This window comes from Trachurus trachurus, assembly GCF_905171665.1.
Source record: "Trachurus trachurus genome assembly, chromosome: 17".
NCBI lineage: Eukaryota > Metazoa > Chordata > Actinopteri > Carangiformes > Carangidae > Trachurus > Trachurus trachurus.
This window is the reverse complement of record NC_139900.1, coordinates 19,148,725-19,164,312: the sequence shown is the minus strand read 5'-3', so window position 1 is coordinate 19,164,312 and position 15,588 is coordinate 19,148,725. Positions and strand designations below refer to the sequence as shown.

Below are 15,588 nucleotides of genomic sequence, written 5' to 3'. Positions count from 1 at the left end.
CACCTGCCCACCCCCCTGTCATCCTCTGTGACTCTACAGTGACCCTGGTTGAGTCCTTCTTCTTCCTGGGCACCACCATCTCCCAGGAGCTCCAATGGGAGCAGAACATCAGCTCCCTCACCAAGAAGCCTCAGCAGAGGATAGGCTATACTTCCTGCTGCAGCTGAAGAAGTTTCACCTCCCTGTGAAGATGCTGGTGAACTTCTACACTGCCACCACTGAATCCATCCTCACATCCTCCATGTCAGTCTGGTGTGCTGCAGCTACAGCCAGAGACAAGGCCAAACTGCAGCGTGTCATTCACTCTGCCCAGAGGGTGATCGGCTGCAGCCTCCCATCTCTTCAAGAGCTGTACATCTCCAGGACCCGGAGACCAGAGCCAGAATAGCTGCTGACCCCTCTTACCCTGGACACAAACTCTTCCAGCCCCTCCCCTCTGGCAAAAGGCTCCGGTCCATCCGGACCAGGACCTCACGCCACAAGAACAGTTTCTTCCTCTCTGCAGTCAGCCTAATGAACAATGCCCCAGTTCCCCCTAAATAACCCTAAACCTATGGATGTAATATGCTATAATGTTAATGTCATCTTTACTCACTACATCTTAGCCTTCTTAACCTTGGATGTATATATAAACCATTAAAAATGTTCCCTGTATAATGTGATTTCACAAAAGTCCTCTGCTACTTCCTGCTAACAGCAGTATTAAAGCCGATTTTCCCCCTCGCTCCCTCATGCACCCAGTGGAATTAGCGCCAACTAGTGGTGCAAACAAATATTATCTGCAGGGCCTTTCTGCAACTGCAAAGGCGCTGTAAATCATCAGTAGTGGCACACAAATTATGAAATGTGCAACATCGGAGAATGGCCATAATTGGTGTATATGGCATTTTTATGGTCAAAATAGTGAATGCATGATAAATATTGTTAAGCTACTCTTGTGCGAAGGTTATCATACCAATTAACTCATTGAGTGCCAGCCCTTTTATAAAATGGTCAGTGCCATGTGCCAGCGTTTCGGGGCATTTTAAGTAATATTTTAAGACCAAGAGAATATTTTGTATTATGACTCTGAAAACACAAAATAGCTCAAAGGAAAGAGGAGACTCTCTATTTAACTAGGGAAAAAAACATTTGTTTGTACCTTGTTCCATTCTTAATTTATATTAAGTTTAATAGAGCCTGGTTGCACCAAAAATACCACTTTTTTTCTAGAAAGCTGAGAAAAATGCATTTTTGTGAAAGAGAGTCTCTCAAGAAAAACAGTGATTTATCCGTTTTAATTTTGGCTTCAAAAACATGTAAGACATCTGAAAATTTCATTTCACATGTTTCTTCATTGTACAAAAAAAAAAAAAACTAAAATACAACAAGTAGGAGTCCTACTATGCAGAGTGATGCCTGCTCTCCTACTCCTCCTGCAGTTGCTGCCCCCTCACCCTCTCCTCCCCCCTCCTCTCCCCCTCCCCTCACCCCCTCTCTGCCCCTCCCCTCTCCTACTTCTCCTGCTGCTTCCCCTCGTCTCTGAAGGAGGGAGGGAGACGTCATGGCGTCTTCAGCCTCTGTGCTGGACGCGGCCGCGGCAGCGACGCACCGCGCGGATCTCTCGGTTCGTCGTCACGTCGGTTAGACAGCAACTGGTGAAACTGACTCCGCGATCCGCTTTCGCTTCGGCATTTCGGTGCTGATCATCTAGATCAGTTTACCTTTCCTGCCTCCTCCGATCACTTCATGCTGGAGCTATGCTAATAGCACCGTGGCTAAGCTTTCCTCCAGCTCCACGTTACACTTGTTCCAGGCTCTGCCCGTCGTTTTCCTCTAGAAATAGAAACTTTCCCCAACTTTTTTATCTCTGTACCGATCGCACTCGTCTTCTCCTTCCTCTTCACTTCTTGCTCTGATCTACAGTCTTCTTCGTTCTACACATCCCAGGAGCCCCAAAATTACTCACAGTGTGCGCAACAGCGTCCCCATTTACCAGCCGCAGAAAACTGCATTTGACGTATATATACGTCAATGGCACTCAAGCGTTGGATTTTGATTGACGTATATATACGTCAATGGCACTCAATGAGTTAATAATCTGGACATATATAGGAATAATAAAATAGCAACAAGAATTTGCCCACCCTTTCGATTGCGATTGGTGGTCTGGCTCATGGACTATAAGTGATAAGCTATTGAATTACAGTGGGGTGTGTAATGACACATAAGTTGAAGGTGCACACAGACTAATATGAAGAAGTATGAAGGGATGATGCCTGGATGAGGGGGGGTGAGGCGGTGAGATGGAGGGCGGAGGAATTACAAGTGAGGGAATTGGATTCTGGAAGTTGATGAAGGACTTGATCTTGGTTTTCACTTGTCTGCCGTTGCAGAGGCGTGGCGGCCGGTGACTTGTCTGTGTCTGCGGGGAGAACCGGGGCCGGGGGGCAAGGTGGGGCGGCAGCGGTCGGGGACAAGATGGGGGAGGACGGTGTGTTAGGTGTTGACGTCAGGGTGCTGTAGGAGGGTGGGACTGTTGGCGTCTGCAGCAGCTGCATGATGGTTCCCACGTTTGCTGACATACAAGACTCCAACCTGAAAAACACACACATCCAAATTAAAAGGTGTGGATTAGTTTATACATGTAGAGGTGAGATAAGTGTTAGTCTATAGTGCAGTTTAGTTCCTGTTTTATTTTGAAGTTCAGTGTCCTGTCGTCTTCCTGTGTCCTCCCTCCTGTGATTACCTCATGTGTCTCACCTGTGTCTGATTGCACCACCTGTGCCTCGTTTCCCCCTTGTGTATTTCACCTCAGTGTATCACCATTGTTCTTTGTTGGATTGTCTGCGCGCGTCCCCCTGCTTGTGCTCTGTGTTCCTGTGTTTTCTGCCCTATTTTCCCATGAGTTAAAGGGATAGTAGTATTTTTTTAAAGTGGGGTTGTATGATCTACAAATAGCCCCTAAGTAATTTAATTGCAGTAGCAGACTCTCTGCACTCCTCCCGTTAGCAACGCCAGCCCATAGCCCTGCCCAGAGATTTACAACATACAGTGTTGTGAATGGACCCAAAGAAACGGCCTATTTTCGTGGCCTAAAAGAGGTTTTACCTGGGGAAAAAAAAAAAAAACACAGTTTCATTGTTTGCTATAATATAATTTCCAGCCCTTCAAGGTGCAGGAAAAACACAGTTTTTATTTGGACCTAACCAAGAGTCTTCTACTGCAATTAAAGTAGCCTACTTAGGGGCTATTTGTAGATCATACAACCCCACTTAACAAATATGCTACTATCCCTTTAAATAAATAATTTTTGTTGCACCTCATTTGTTCTGTCTGTGCCGTGTCTGTATTTCTGGGTCCAGTTACATCAAAACCTGACAGAACGATCCAACAAAGGACAAAAGAGGCACAGGTGGGACACGAGGTAATCAGCACAGGAAGACTAGACAGGAACTTCAAAAGAAAACTAGGGACTAAACAATATAATATTAGTTGACACCAGTGTTAATTTCGTCAGACGAGACGAGACGAAAAATATTCGTCAACGATGGTTTTTTTCATGACGAAAACGAGACGAAGACGAGACGAAATCAATGCCCTTAAACACTGACTGTGACGAAATTTACACGCCTTTTTGTTGACGAAAAAAGACGAGACGAAATCTACTTAATCAAATAAAAACTTAATCAAATAAAATGTCTCTTTCTTTTTTCGTCACAGACTTTTAAATTAGCTACAATCCAAAAAGTGCCACATCACTGGATGCATGTCATGTTTTTATCCTCCTGCGCTGCTGCCGGGTGTGTGTGTGGGTGTGTGCCTGAGTGAGGAACACACACACACACTATGTGCTATGTGCGGCGAGTAGGCTACAAACTGGTTATGGGGGGCGGGGGGGCGCATGGCCATTGCAGGGGGGTGCGGGCGCTGTAAACCGGCAGCGGAATCGCTGCGAAGCTCCGAGCAACAGAGATCATGTGGAGCCCGGAGCCCTCCCGTTCACATCATTACATTTGTCAATCGCCGTGTTTTATTTTGAAAATTAACCGGATTCTCTCGCTGTTTCTTTGTGCGACTTCCTGCCCGGCTTGACAGGATCGCACGGGGCTGCGCCGCGGCGCTGCTGCTGTGAACCAGGGCGATATGGCTGGATATGGTGTGAACGACACAATCGTTAACATGAGAGGGCTCCGCTTCTCGGCGCCTCGCGGCTACTCGCAGCGCTTCTGCGGCTGGTGTGTCCCTGGCGTAGACGCGTCTCCGCGCTGGTCGGTCGCTTCTGCGCTGTGTGTGTGTGTGTGTGTTCATCTCTGTTTAGATACTGGCAAATAGCCTACATAAACGCACACACAAGCTGGAAAGTTGGCTCATCTGACAGCTGCCTGTCAATAATGACATAAATCTTGTGAGATGAGTGAGAAAAAGACTAAAATTAATCTATTGGTTTGAGTAGATTAGTTGTGATTAACATTACTGTCAATCTGCTTTCAAAGACTAAAAAAAGACTATTGACTTAAACTAGACTAAAATACTTTGGATTTTCTTTGACTAAAACTAGACTAAAATGGCAAGACTTTTCGTCGACTAAATGTGACTAAACAAAAAAGAATACAAGCTGACTAAATATGACTAAAACTTATAAGGGCATTTGACACAAGACTAAGACTAAAACTAAATTGAAAAATAGCTGACAAAATTAACACTGGTTGACACAAACGCACAGCACTCCTTGTAACAAGTATACTGGTGTTTGTCATGACCATCCTATTTTAATATGGTCATATTTCCTTGCCCAGAGGTGGCCAAACTTTTACATACAACTGCATGTTGTAACAGTTGTAAATGTTCCTTTAAGAACGTAAGCGTGGCGGCGCCGGGACGTCATTGAGCGTCGCGCCCCGTTGTTTTGTTTTCAGTTGAGAAGAAGGCTACCCGATGAGTGGACGCCATTAGCTTACTGAGCTGCCGGTTTCTCCCTATGGTTTCTCCTTTTTCTTCTTCTTAACTCAGCTAACAGTGAGTAAAGTGAGACCGCTTCTTTGTCATGTATGATAGTATGAAGTGTTCGGCTCAATAAAAGGGCAAGAGTGAAGTCCCAAGTGAACTATTTTTGTGGACATTACTGTTTTTCCTGCTCACACCACCGACTCTCACTCACGAACTGTTACAATGTGAACTATCCAAACTACACTAAACCTTTGCATTTAGAGTTTAGAGCAGGGGTGTCAAAGTCAATCGCACAAGGGGCCAAAAAAAGTCTGTTGAGTGTTGACATTTATTGAACAAACTGATATTATTTTAATCAGATGAATTTGAACAGCCAGCATACTGTAAATGAAATAAATAAGAATAATATGAATGAACATAACAATAACTTTGTTTTTCATTAACTGTGCCTTCAAGCAAAATGAGAATATATCAGATATGAAGCTGGTGAAAACGGTACTGTTCAAAAAAGGGTGTAAAAAAAAAAAACAACAACCCCAAAACAGAACAGAACAAAAACAGACATACTATATTCATATCCATTAATAATATAAATATGAAGTTTTCTTGTTGCCCACATAAAATTGTACCCCGGGCCTTGAGTTTGACATGTGTGGTTTAGAGTGTTCCAACTATATTTCTGGAATTGTAACATGATTGATTTGATTTATTAAGAGTGTGATACACATCCTGACCCACCTGCTTATCTGCTGCTGCAGAGCCTCCAGTCGGTTCTCTAGTTTCACCTCCTGCCTCCGAGACATGGTGGCAGTAGTAGTAGTAGTAGTAGTAGAAGGAGGAGGAGGTGGTGAGGGGGGGCTGTAGGGACAGGGCACCTCCTGGTACGTGTATCCTTCTTGACCCCCTGAACCCCAGACTGTGAAGATGTTGGACACTCCTGCAAACACAGTGGATGCAGGCACAGAGATGTTGGCCACACAGGGCCAGGTGGAACCGTCTCATTTTATTGTCTGCCATAACGTGTTATTTCAACATTTTGCAAATTGGCCCATTGCCATTATCCCTCCTATAGTCTTAGTAGGTTCGTTACCTTTAATTGTCGGTGCAAGCTATTTTTAGAACAGCGGAACAGAGCCACGAGCTGCACAGAGCTACGCTACGGAGGCTCATGAGATTTCTTAGTTTCCCTCATCAAACTCGTCAAATACACAATCCAGCAACTCCAAAACACTCTTTTGGACAAGTTGTGACCTGCACATTCACCACGCTATGAGATAATAATTTAATGTTACGAGACAGAGTTGTTTTCAAGGTAAATTCATGCAAAGCTGCTGATGAGCATTTCCGTCGGGGCAGTTTTTCAGCCAGCAGTCTCTTTATTACTTTGCATTTACCTCAAAAACAACTCTGTCTCGTAACGTTCCGTTATTATCTCATAGCGTGGTGAATGTGCAGGTCACAACTTGTCCACCAGAGCGTTTTGGAGTTGTTGGATTTTGTATTTGATGAGTTTGATGAGGGAAACCAAGAAATCCCATTAGCCTCCGTAGCGTAGCTCTGTGCAGCTCACGGCTCTGCTCCACTGTTCTAAAAATAGCTTGCACCGATAATTAAAGGTAACGAACCTACTGCTATGATTATAGGGATTATGGCAATGGGCCAGTTTGCCAAAATGTTGAAATATCCCTTTAAATGCATAATTTACACCTGCCTGTTAGAGGGTTACAGCTCTTCTCTTTCCTGGTGGTGTTGGCAGCAGCAGCATGGATGAGGGAAGTCTGAGCAGAGCTGGTCACCTCTGAGTCCTCTTCATCCTCACTGGAGAACACATGGCCGTATCTACAGAGGCAGTTGATGCAGAGATTAGTTTTATAAATGGGAAAAGTTCTGGACAAGATCCGATAAATGTTTGTTTTATTGGAGGTAAATAAAACACCAAGACAACAAGACTCACAGTGTATGTTTATGATCGTCTTTGTTGTGACTGTCACGTTGCTCCCAGTTACTGTGTCTTCTTCTGCGTCTGTGGGCAGCTCTCTGTGTCTTTGCTGAGATGGTGTCACCTGTTGGACGGACACACGGACACACACACACACACACACACACACACACACACACACACACACACACACTGATTACTTGGTCAGACACTGTCTTTGCTTTTAGAATAGCACAAATAGGCCGAGCTACACTTAACAAAATAATATTTTTCCACACAGTTCAGCAAATCTTGTAGAAACTACCACAGGTCTTCTGTGGATTTAGGCTGTCGTTGTGTCCTTGTCATCTCAGATTGATGACATGATCTAGATTCTATAGATTAGAGCTCCATGGGGCCTATTTTTAACGTCAACTGAGTGTTTCAGGTTGTCACTGTGAATCTGGGACTGATTGGACACCTCCCTGATGTCAATTAGGACTGTCAACCTGACAATCTCATGGTTATCTGCCTCCGCCACTCAGGCTAGTGTCAGGTTACACTCTTGTTAATCCAGGGTGTGTGACCTTTGATCGTTAGCCGCCAAAATCTAGTTGATTGATTTGAGCAAAATTTGAAAGGATTACATTCTGGAGACATTGTGTTATTAATCAGAAAACCATGTTTTGTGAAGTCACTCCGACCTTGACCTTTCACCTTTAACCTCCAAAACCTAATCAGTTCATCTGGCCATTTAGGTTAAAGTTGAAGAAAATCATTCAAGGTGTTATTGGGATACTGTGACCTCAAGAATGGGACAGACAAAAATAACATGCATGCAGCTCTGACTGTGGTCAATGTGGACCAAGTTGGAATGTGGCAGCTCTATGTAGCTCTGCCAGCAACTACACAGATACAGCAACACTGAGAATCTCATCAGGGACCATTATGTTGGCATGAGGCTTAAAAATGCTGAAGAGATGGGGCAAACAGTTTATTGGACTGATAGAGTAGCCAGGAGGAGGCTGATACAAGACTGGTGTTACATGCAATATAATGATGTATAGTCTTATATTCAAATACGATGGCACAGTGTCCTTGGTCATATGCAAGCAAACTGATAACCGCATCATCTACTCCTCCACGGGAAAGTTTTGTCCAAATCTGCGTCCACCTTCAGGCCATGCCCCCACAGGAAAACATGGGGAGCAGGATAATAGCTCTTACCCTGTACAGAGCTGAAGATCGAACTGTTTGGCAAGAGCTACTTCCTGTAGATCCAGAACTGGCATCTTTATCATAAGAACCACATTGAAGCTCTGGAGTGTTTTGTCTGTGGTGCCAATGTGATCCAATCCCACCCAGCCCTATCAGTCCTCATAAGCTGTTAGTGTTTGTGAGGTGCTACCTGTGTGAGTGGAGGAGAGTCTGTGTTTGGTCTGTGGTCGGCTCAACCCCTCATCATCAGAGTCATCTCCACTCAGAGGACCCACAACTTCATTATTCACCTGCAGACAGAGAATGTGCAGGTACAGATGAGAGAATTATTCACCTTTAATATAGTAACATTTAGCATGGTTAATTTGTTAAAATAACCCATTTAAATTAGTGGGCAACCACCACTGTGATCCAGTATTTCTGATCTTTCCATTGAGTTGCATTAAAGCAGAAGTAAGCGATCCGGTGGTTTTGGCTAACTTCCTGTCAGCCGATGGAGTTAGCAGTCCCCGCCCTCGTCCCTACGTCACCACATTCACTCGCATCCCTTGGCTGCACACACAGAGAGGACCGCCCCTTTATGTCGTTCTCTCTCCTCATTGGATAAAGGATGTAGGATACAAGGAAAGTTTTCTCCTCGGCTTACAGCAGAGCAGAGTGACTGACCCACCCGTGTTTCAGACCAAACACTCTATGTAAGTGATTGCCGTCGGAAGATATAACTATTTAAGACTTATATTAACACAAACATTCCGCTTACTTCTGCTTTAAGCCTAAATCTTATTGTGAAAAACACACCAGCAGAATGAAGGTACCAGTATATTCCATAAGAACCTGTTGGGCAGAGTCACAGCTTCACTTTGTAGTTTTAAAAACCAAAAAACATCTTGGTGTAGTTTTAGGGCGTTTTCACACCTGCAGTTGTTCCGATTCAGCAACTAAACCGATACAACTGTTGCGTTCTTTTTTCTGGGCCGTTTGTGTTCACATCGCATGATTCTAAAGCGGTACAGCGCTTTGCGCTGTGGAACAGCGCCATAGCAACGGCCCTAACAACACCCCATCAGCTGATCAGCAACAATGGCAACAATGAACCGCGGGCTGACTTGCAGTAGTGAGGAGGTTCAATTTCGTATTAATATTTGGGCAGACGAGTAGCCTATTTAGTTGAAGTTCAATTAAAAAAAATGCCCAAGCTGACTGGTTTATGGCTGGGGCGAGACCTTGAAGTATGCCTGCCTAATGTGCTATAGCTACAAATGTAGTCTAATAGGCTACATTATTTATTATTATTATTATTATTATTATTAGCTAGTGACCAAGCGTGCTGTCCGCTGTCTCAGTGCTGACACGTGAATGAATGACAGAGCGTGTCACTGCCCGTGAGAGAGAGAGAGACAGAGAGAGAGAGAGACAGAGAGAGAGAGAGACAGGGAGAGAGAGACAGAGAGAGAGAGAGACAGGGAGAGGGGTGGTCAGGTTGTGTTGGTCAAGCTGTGTTTTCAGTTTCAGGTGTCATAGTTATGTCAGATGAATTGTCCTCTAACACAGCCATTCTCAACCTTGGGGTCCCTCCCGACCCCAGTTGATGTGGCTGGAGGGGACGAATGAACGACATGTTTCTTGGCATGCATTGCTGACCTGGGCATTGTTTCTTAATAAATTAGAAAAACTTTTCTTGTCATTCCCCTTTTCCGTGCATGTGTGAAGGAGATTGGCTTGCATCCACGCTCCACTCGCTCCTGCGCCGACAGGTCCCCGCATGTCACATAAACCAGCCCGGGTGTGTGGACACCGCATCAACTCGCCACCCGCATCTATTTAAACTCCGTCACTTTGTTTTGTTCTTTTGCCCTAATGAAAACCTCCAGGTCGGAATATTGGCCATGGAGACAAAACTACAGCAGCCAATTATTTTTTTCAGTGCAGGGATCAAGAACTAAAAAGGCAAAAAAAAAAAACACAGCGGACAGCGCTGCGCTTTATCCAACATGCGTTCACACCGGCGTGTGTGTGTTTGTGTGTTGGGGCGGGGGGGGACAGCAGTGCATGTGAAATTGGGGGTCGCGACTCAAAAAGGTTGAGAACCACTGCTCTAACACACCCTACAGTTTGACTCTTTTTTTCTTCTAGTAAACGGGCACCGTAGCATGACTAGTTATAGGGGTTGTTTGCGGAGCTCTGCCCGGTGCTGATCGCCGCGGGTCAGCTTGGAAAGGCTGGTGGACTCATGGCTTGAGTTTGCGTCTTTCTTTTCTTTTGGCCACCGGCTTTCCTGTTTTGTGTACATTATGAAAAGGCCAAGACGACACGCTGCTGATGCTCCATTATGTTTTTGGGGCAGTTGCCCGTGGTCCTCCTCCGGTTGCCAGGTAACCAGTCAATTTGTTCCGATACATGTGTCGGTTGCGTTCTCACTACAAACGAACCGCTCCAGGGCTCGGATGGAAACGAGCCGAGACCGCCTCTCCCAAGCGATCTCGGCCCGCTTGTTTTGTTCCGCATCGAGCGCGATTGCTGTGTTCACATCTGACCAAACGAACCGATATATGACGTAAACGCTCCCTGTTTCGGAACAAATGGTCAGGTGTGAAAGCGCCCTTACATCTTTTCTCTCAGGCTTCTCTCTGGAGTTCAAGTAACAACAGGTCAGTAAGCCAATCAGAAAAGAGAAGTCTCTGAGCTTCTCTGATTGGCTGACTGATTTCTGAGTGATTGAATAAAAGTATAGCAGATTGCAGTATAACTAATGTTAGTTGATGGCAGCAGTAACAGCTAAGAGAAACCATATCCTGCAAAGTTCTGATTGGTGGGGTCTTGGGCTCCAGGTGAGGGCAGTAACTATTTTACTGTGACATCACAAAGTGACAGAAGTCCTGACGGCTGGTTTTAAGGTTCAGTCTCTGAATACCGGCTATGCATATTTCTGTCTGACTGTTTCACAATATAGAACCTTGACTTGACTTATAACCAAACTACACATCTAAAACTTTATACAATAAATAAAGGACCTTTAATACTGTGGACATACTGTATATGGTCAAAACTCAAAATCGAGGTCGCTGTAGTTTTGAGAAGCCATAATTTCCACCTGGTCTAAGTAATAAGAGCTTTAACATGATTAGTTTACATCTCTGAGGTTGAAGGTGATCTCCAAGTTGGACCAGAAAGATTCATAGAATTCAGGATACATTTCCAGAACCTGAAAAAAGGAAATAAAATAAAAAATCAGCTAATAATTCAAGAGGAGATCATTATAAACATTTCACATGAAACATCAGTGAAATATGCAGTAAAGTTCACTTTCTACATGATCTAGTTCAAAGTTCAGTTCACAAATTTTAAAATGAACTAGTTCAGTTCATAGTTAATAATTCAAAATTTTGAACTAAGTTCACGGTTCCAAAAATGAACCAGTAGTTCATAGTTCTTTTTTTTTTTTTTTTTCCATTATTGCCACAGCCCATATAGAAACACAGACAGCAATTATTTTATCAAACTATGTGTCAGATTTCATCTTCGTATCCAATTTTGAATCCTTATCCAACCAGGGTTTAGCGGTGCGACACTGTGGTAGCTGGTGTTGCCAGATTCTGTGGTTTTTCTGCTACATATTAAGGCCTGTTTATGGTGTGTTTTAGCTGGGGTTTCTATGGAAATCTGGCACACTTTTGAATGAAGTTATACTGTGAGAGAGTGCTGTTCACAAACGCCAGAATGAACACGTTCACAATAACGTTCATCAAGCGGAAATACAGTACGTTCAGTTCACATTCGCCCAAAATATGAATGAGTGTTTGTTCATTGAACATGTTCAGCCACAACACTGGAAATATGTTCTGAGTGACTTTGGCTTTGAATGTTACCTCCAGCATATCCTCCCTGTGTATCTTGTGCAGGTCACAGTAGGTCAGAGCTCTGACATCAGCCCTGGACTTTCCTGGTAGAACATACAGGTTGACGGGTTCCCCAAAGATGTCGTTCTTACCTGGAGGAGCAGAACAGGTCGTCATGACATGAAGCACAACTCCTGATATGTTCTTTTATTCTATCTATCAGTGGCATTGTTCACCTGAGAGTAACACGAACCGCTAGATGGAGCTACTACCTGAGGCTCATACAAACACTTACCCAGTATAGCTACCACCATGTCTCCTTTGAGGATCTCAATGGATCCTCTGGAGATGAAGTAGAGTTCTGATAACAGGTCTCCAGCGTGGACCAGGGTGTCACCAGGAGGAGCATGGGTGGTCTTAAACCTCATGGCCAGGGCTCTCAGGCAGCCTTTAGTGGACCCTATACCAGAACAAATACAATGTGTTTATCAATCGCTTCATGTTCCACCTATCTTGCTCTTGACATGTACTAAGGAGATCTCTACATTCATCCCAGCATTTTAGCTTCTTATCATTTGCTCCCTCTCCATGTCATGATCAGACTTCAAGCTGCTTCAGATCATATTTAATTGGAACATGGTTGTTCCTAAGCAGACAGAGCACCAGTCTGCAGTCTGCTGTTATCTCATCTGGAATAAACTCATGTTTCCTCCTTCCAGAGTGATGTGGCTCAGATGTGGCTCAACATCCTCCCGCATCATATTTTTGGAGGTACAGATGAGAGGTACACAATCTATTTAAACTGCACTTGACTTGTTGTCACTTTGTTCTGTCTGTAGGCTATACTGTATGGGTTTTTAATGCTACCTTCTTTTTTTATCCAGATTCACCTGCACATTGATGTAGAGCATCCTACATCCTACATAGAGCTGCTAAACTGACCATCATTGTTTTTTTTAAACAGTGAAAAACAGTAAAATAATTATATAGTAATAGTTTTACCTTTAAAAGCCTTACAGTTCTGCAGCAGTGACCTGTTGAGGTGGAGACAGATATCTGCTTGGAGGCACTCTGGGAAACCTTTGAGAACCTGGAGGAGTTTTGTGGGGATGGAGGACACAGAGAGAGGACAGAGTTGGATCAGTAACTTAGGCAAACTTAGGCAAATTCAATACAGGACTGTTTAGGCTGTAAAACATTCCTAAATGACGTTGGTTCGAGTAAACTCTGGACTATATCCCTTCAGGACACTTGGATTGCAGTGGACGAGCAGTGTGGAAGGATATTAAATGGTTTTGTGTAGATTTATGGACATTTTTGTGTCTGGCTCTATTTTTCTCATATAAAGTTTTTGTTGGACTACGAACCGACCTCCCGGGTCTCCAGATGCACTTTGAGGAATAAAAAACTACTCCGGTGTATTCATCAGCATGACGGTGAGTCAGTAACGACTGAATTTCATTTTTGGGTGAACTATTCCTTTTAGAAGAATATTATCTCAACATAGTGTCTGAATATAAAATAATCAGTTCTCAGTTAAAAACAACATAGTAATTAAAAGCATGTCTTTTTAATTCTAATGAAATAGCTGAGATCTTCAAACATGGCTGACACAGACACTGTTCACATAGTTAGCGTCCCATACTCACAGCATTCATATCTATCCCATTGGTGTATGACCATGCATGTTGGAAGTACTCCTCCAGCCGCTGCTTCAGAGGGTTGGGGATCTGGTGGAAGCGGATGAACTCTCGAACCTTCATCATCTGGGCGTGGTAGCGCGCTGTACCAGAGTAGAGCCGCTGGATAATGGCTGACACGTTCCCAAAAATGCTGGCATACATCAAAGCTAGAGGAGACAGAAAGAAACAGAAACAATATAATTCACCTTTGATTCAAAGAAGAACTGTCAGGGTCAGTTAGTTGTTTAATGTCAGTTTAGTTTCTGTTATTGTCCTGTCACTTCCTGTTTTTATTTTGAAGTATCTGCCTTAAAGAAGAAGTAAGCGGAATATTTGTGTTAATATAAGTCTTAAATAGTTATATCTTCCGACAGCAATCACTTATATAGAGTGTTTGGTCTGAAACACGGGTCTGTCAGTCACTCTGCTCTGCTGTAAGCCGAGGAGAAAACGTTCCTTGTATCCTACAACCTTTATCCAATGAGGAGAGAGAACGGCATAAAGGGGCGGTCCTCTCTGTGTGTGCAGCCAAGGGATGCGCGTGAATGTGGTGACGTAGGAACGAGGGCGGGGACTGCTAACTCCATTGGCTGACAGGACGTTAGCCAAAACCACCGGATCGCTTACTTCTGCTTTAACTCCGATACTTTACTGTAACTCCGCACAGCAAATAGACCTCTATCCTCTGCTATTCTACCCATCTGCTCATGCTAATGAGTGTTGTTACTGTAAAACAAACCGTTTACTGATCCTTTGTTATGTAATATTAGATAGATAGATAGATAGATAGATAGATAGATAGATAGATAGATAGATAGATAGATAGATAGATAGATAGATAGATAGATAGATAGATAGATAGTCCCTTTTCAAATCGGATTTGAAAATGCAATTCGGAAATGGATAGGTTTTTGTGTAGTTTTATGGACTTTTTGTATTGGGCGCTATTGACTCTCAGATAAGGATTTTGTTGGACTAACCGGCCTCCCGGGTCTCCAGATGCACTTTGAGGAATAAAAAACTACTCCGGAGTATTCATCAGCATGAGGGTGAGTCAATAATGACTGAATTTCATTTTTTGGTGAACTATTCCTTTAAAGGGGGTAAAAGGGATGTTCAAGGGCCAGGAGTCAGGGGCCGGGAGCCCCAGTCTGATGGCATGGGGAAAGAAGCTATTGCAGAATCTGATGGTTCTGGTGGAGGCCAGCAGGCTGAACAGATCATGATGCAGGTGGGTGGGGTCGTGATCATCACACTGACATAAGTGTTACTAACTAAACTGCTGTAAGTCACAAAACAACTCAGCCAAAATCTTCCAACTGGTTGAGTGTGGAACTCACCGCCGATGAGCATGACACAGATGGAGAAGATCTTCTCAGAGTTGGTGTTTGGTGACACATTCCCGAAGCCTACACTGGTCAGACTGCTGAAGGTGAAGTATAGAGCTGTGACATATTTATCTCTAATGGAGGGACCAGAGTCCATGATGGAGTCATTGTACGGCTTCCCCAGCTGCTCACCCAGATTGTCCAGCCAGCCGATCCCAGCTGAGGCTGCCCGTTCCACATTACCTATGGCATACCTGGTTGAACAAGACAAACACATTTAAGCTTAAAGGGATAGTTCAAAATTTGGGCAAATTGACCCATTGCCATAATCCCTATAGTCATAGCAGTAGGTTCGTTACCTTTAATTGTCGGTGTACGTACGCGTAAGCTATTTTTAGAACGGCGGAGCAGAGCCACAAGCTGCTCAGAGCTACGCTACGGAGGCTAATGGGATTTCTTGGTTTTGTTCATCAAACTCATCAAATACACAATCCAGCAACTCCAAAACGCTCTGGTGGACAAGTTGTGACCTGCACATTCACCACGCTATGAGATAATAACGGAACGTTAAGAGACAGAGTTGTTTTTGAGGGAAATGCAGAGACTGCTTGCCGAAAAACTGTCCCAGACGGGAACGCGCATCAGCGGTTTTGCATGAAATTACCTCAAAAACAACG

The 15,588-nt window shown here is 44.0% G+C and overlaps 1 protein-coding gene across 1 annotated transcript in view; it reads right to left on the bottom strand.

The window, feature by feature from the left end:
- Positions 1 to 204: 204 nt before the first annotated feature.
- Positions 205 to 15,588, bottom strand: part of LOC311000579 (voltage-gated inwardly rectifying potassium channel KCNH6-like) — a gene marked incomplete at both ends in the record, with an annotated part of 29,902 nt that continues 14,518 nt past the window's right edge. The window contains 11 exons of the mRNA XM_083991317.1: positions 205 to 263; positions 2,360 to 2,577; positions 5,668 to 5,866; positions 6,641 to 6,768; positions 8,303 to 8,355; positions 11,196 to 11,267; positions 11,932 to 12,053; positions 12,197 to 12,361; positions 12,904 to 12,991; positions 13,551 to 13,750; positions 14,924 to 15,165. Coding sequence (XP_083847443.1) covers positions 205 to 263; positions 2,360 to 2,577; positions 5,668 to 5,866; positions 6,641 to 6,768; positions 8,303 to 8,355; positions 11,196 to 11,267; positions 11,932 to 12,053; positions 12,197 to 12,361; positions 12,904 to 12,991; positions 13,551 to 13,750; positions 14,924 to 15,165 — 1,546 coding nt within the window. The remainder of the gene's footprint in view (positions 264 to 2,359; positions 2,578 to 5,667; positions 5,867 to 6,640; positions 6,769 to 8,302; positions 8,356 to 11,195; positions 11,268 to 11,931; positions 12,054 to 12,196; positions 12,362 to 12,903; positions 12,992 to 13,550; positions 13,751 to 14,923; positions 15,166 to 15,588) is intronic.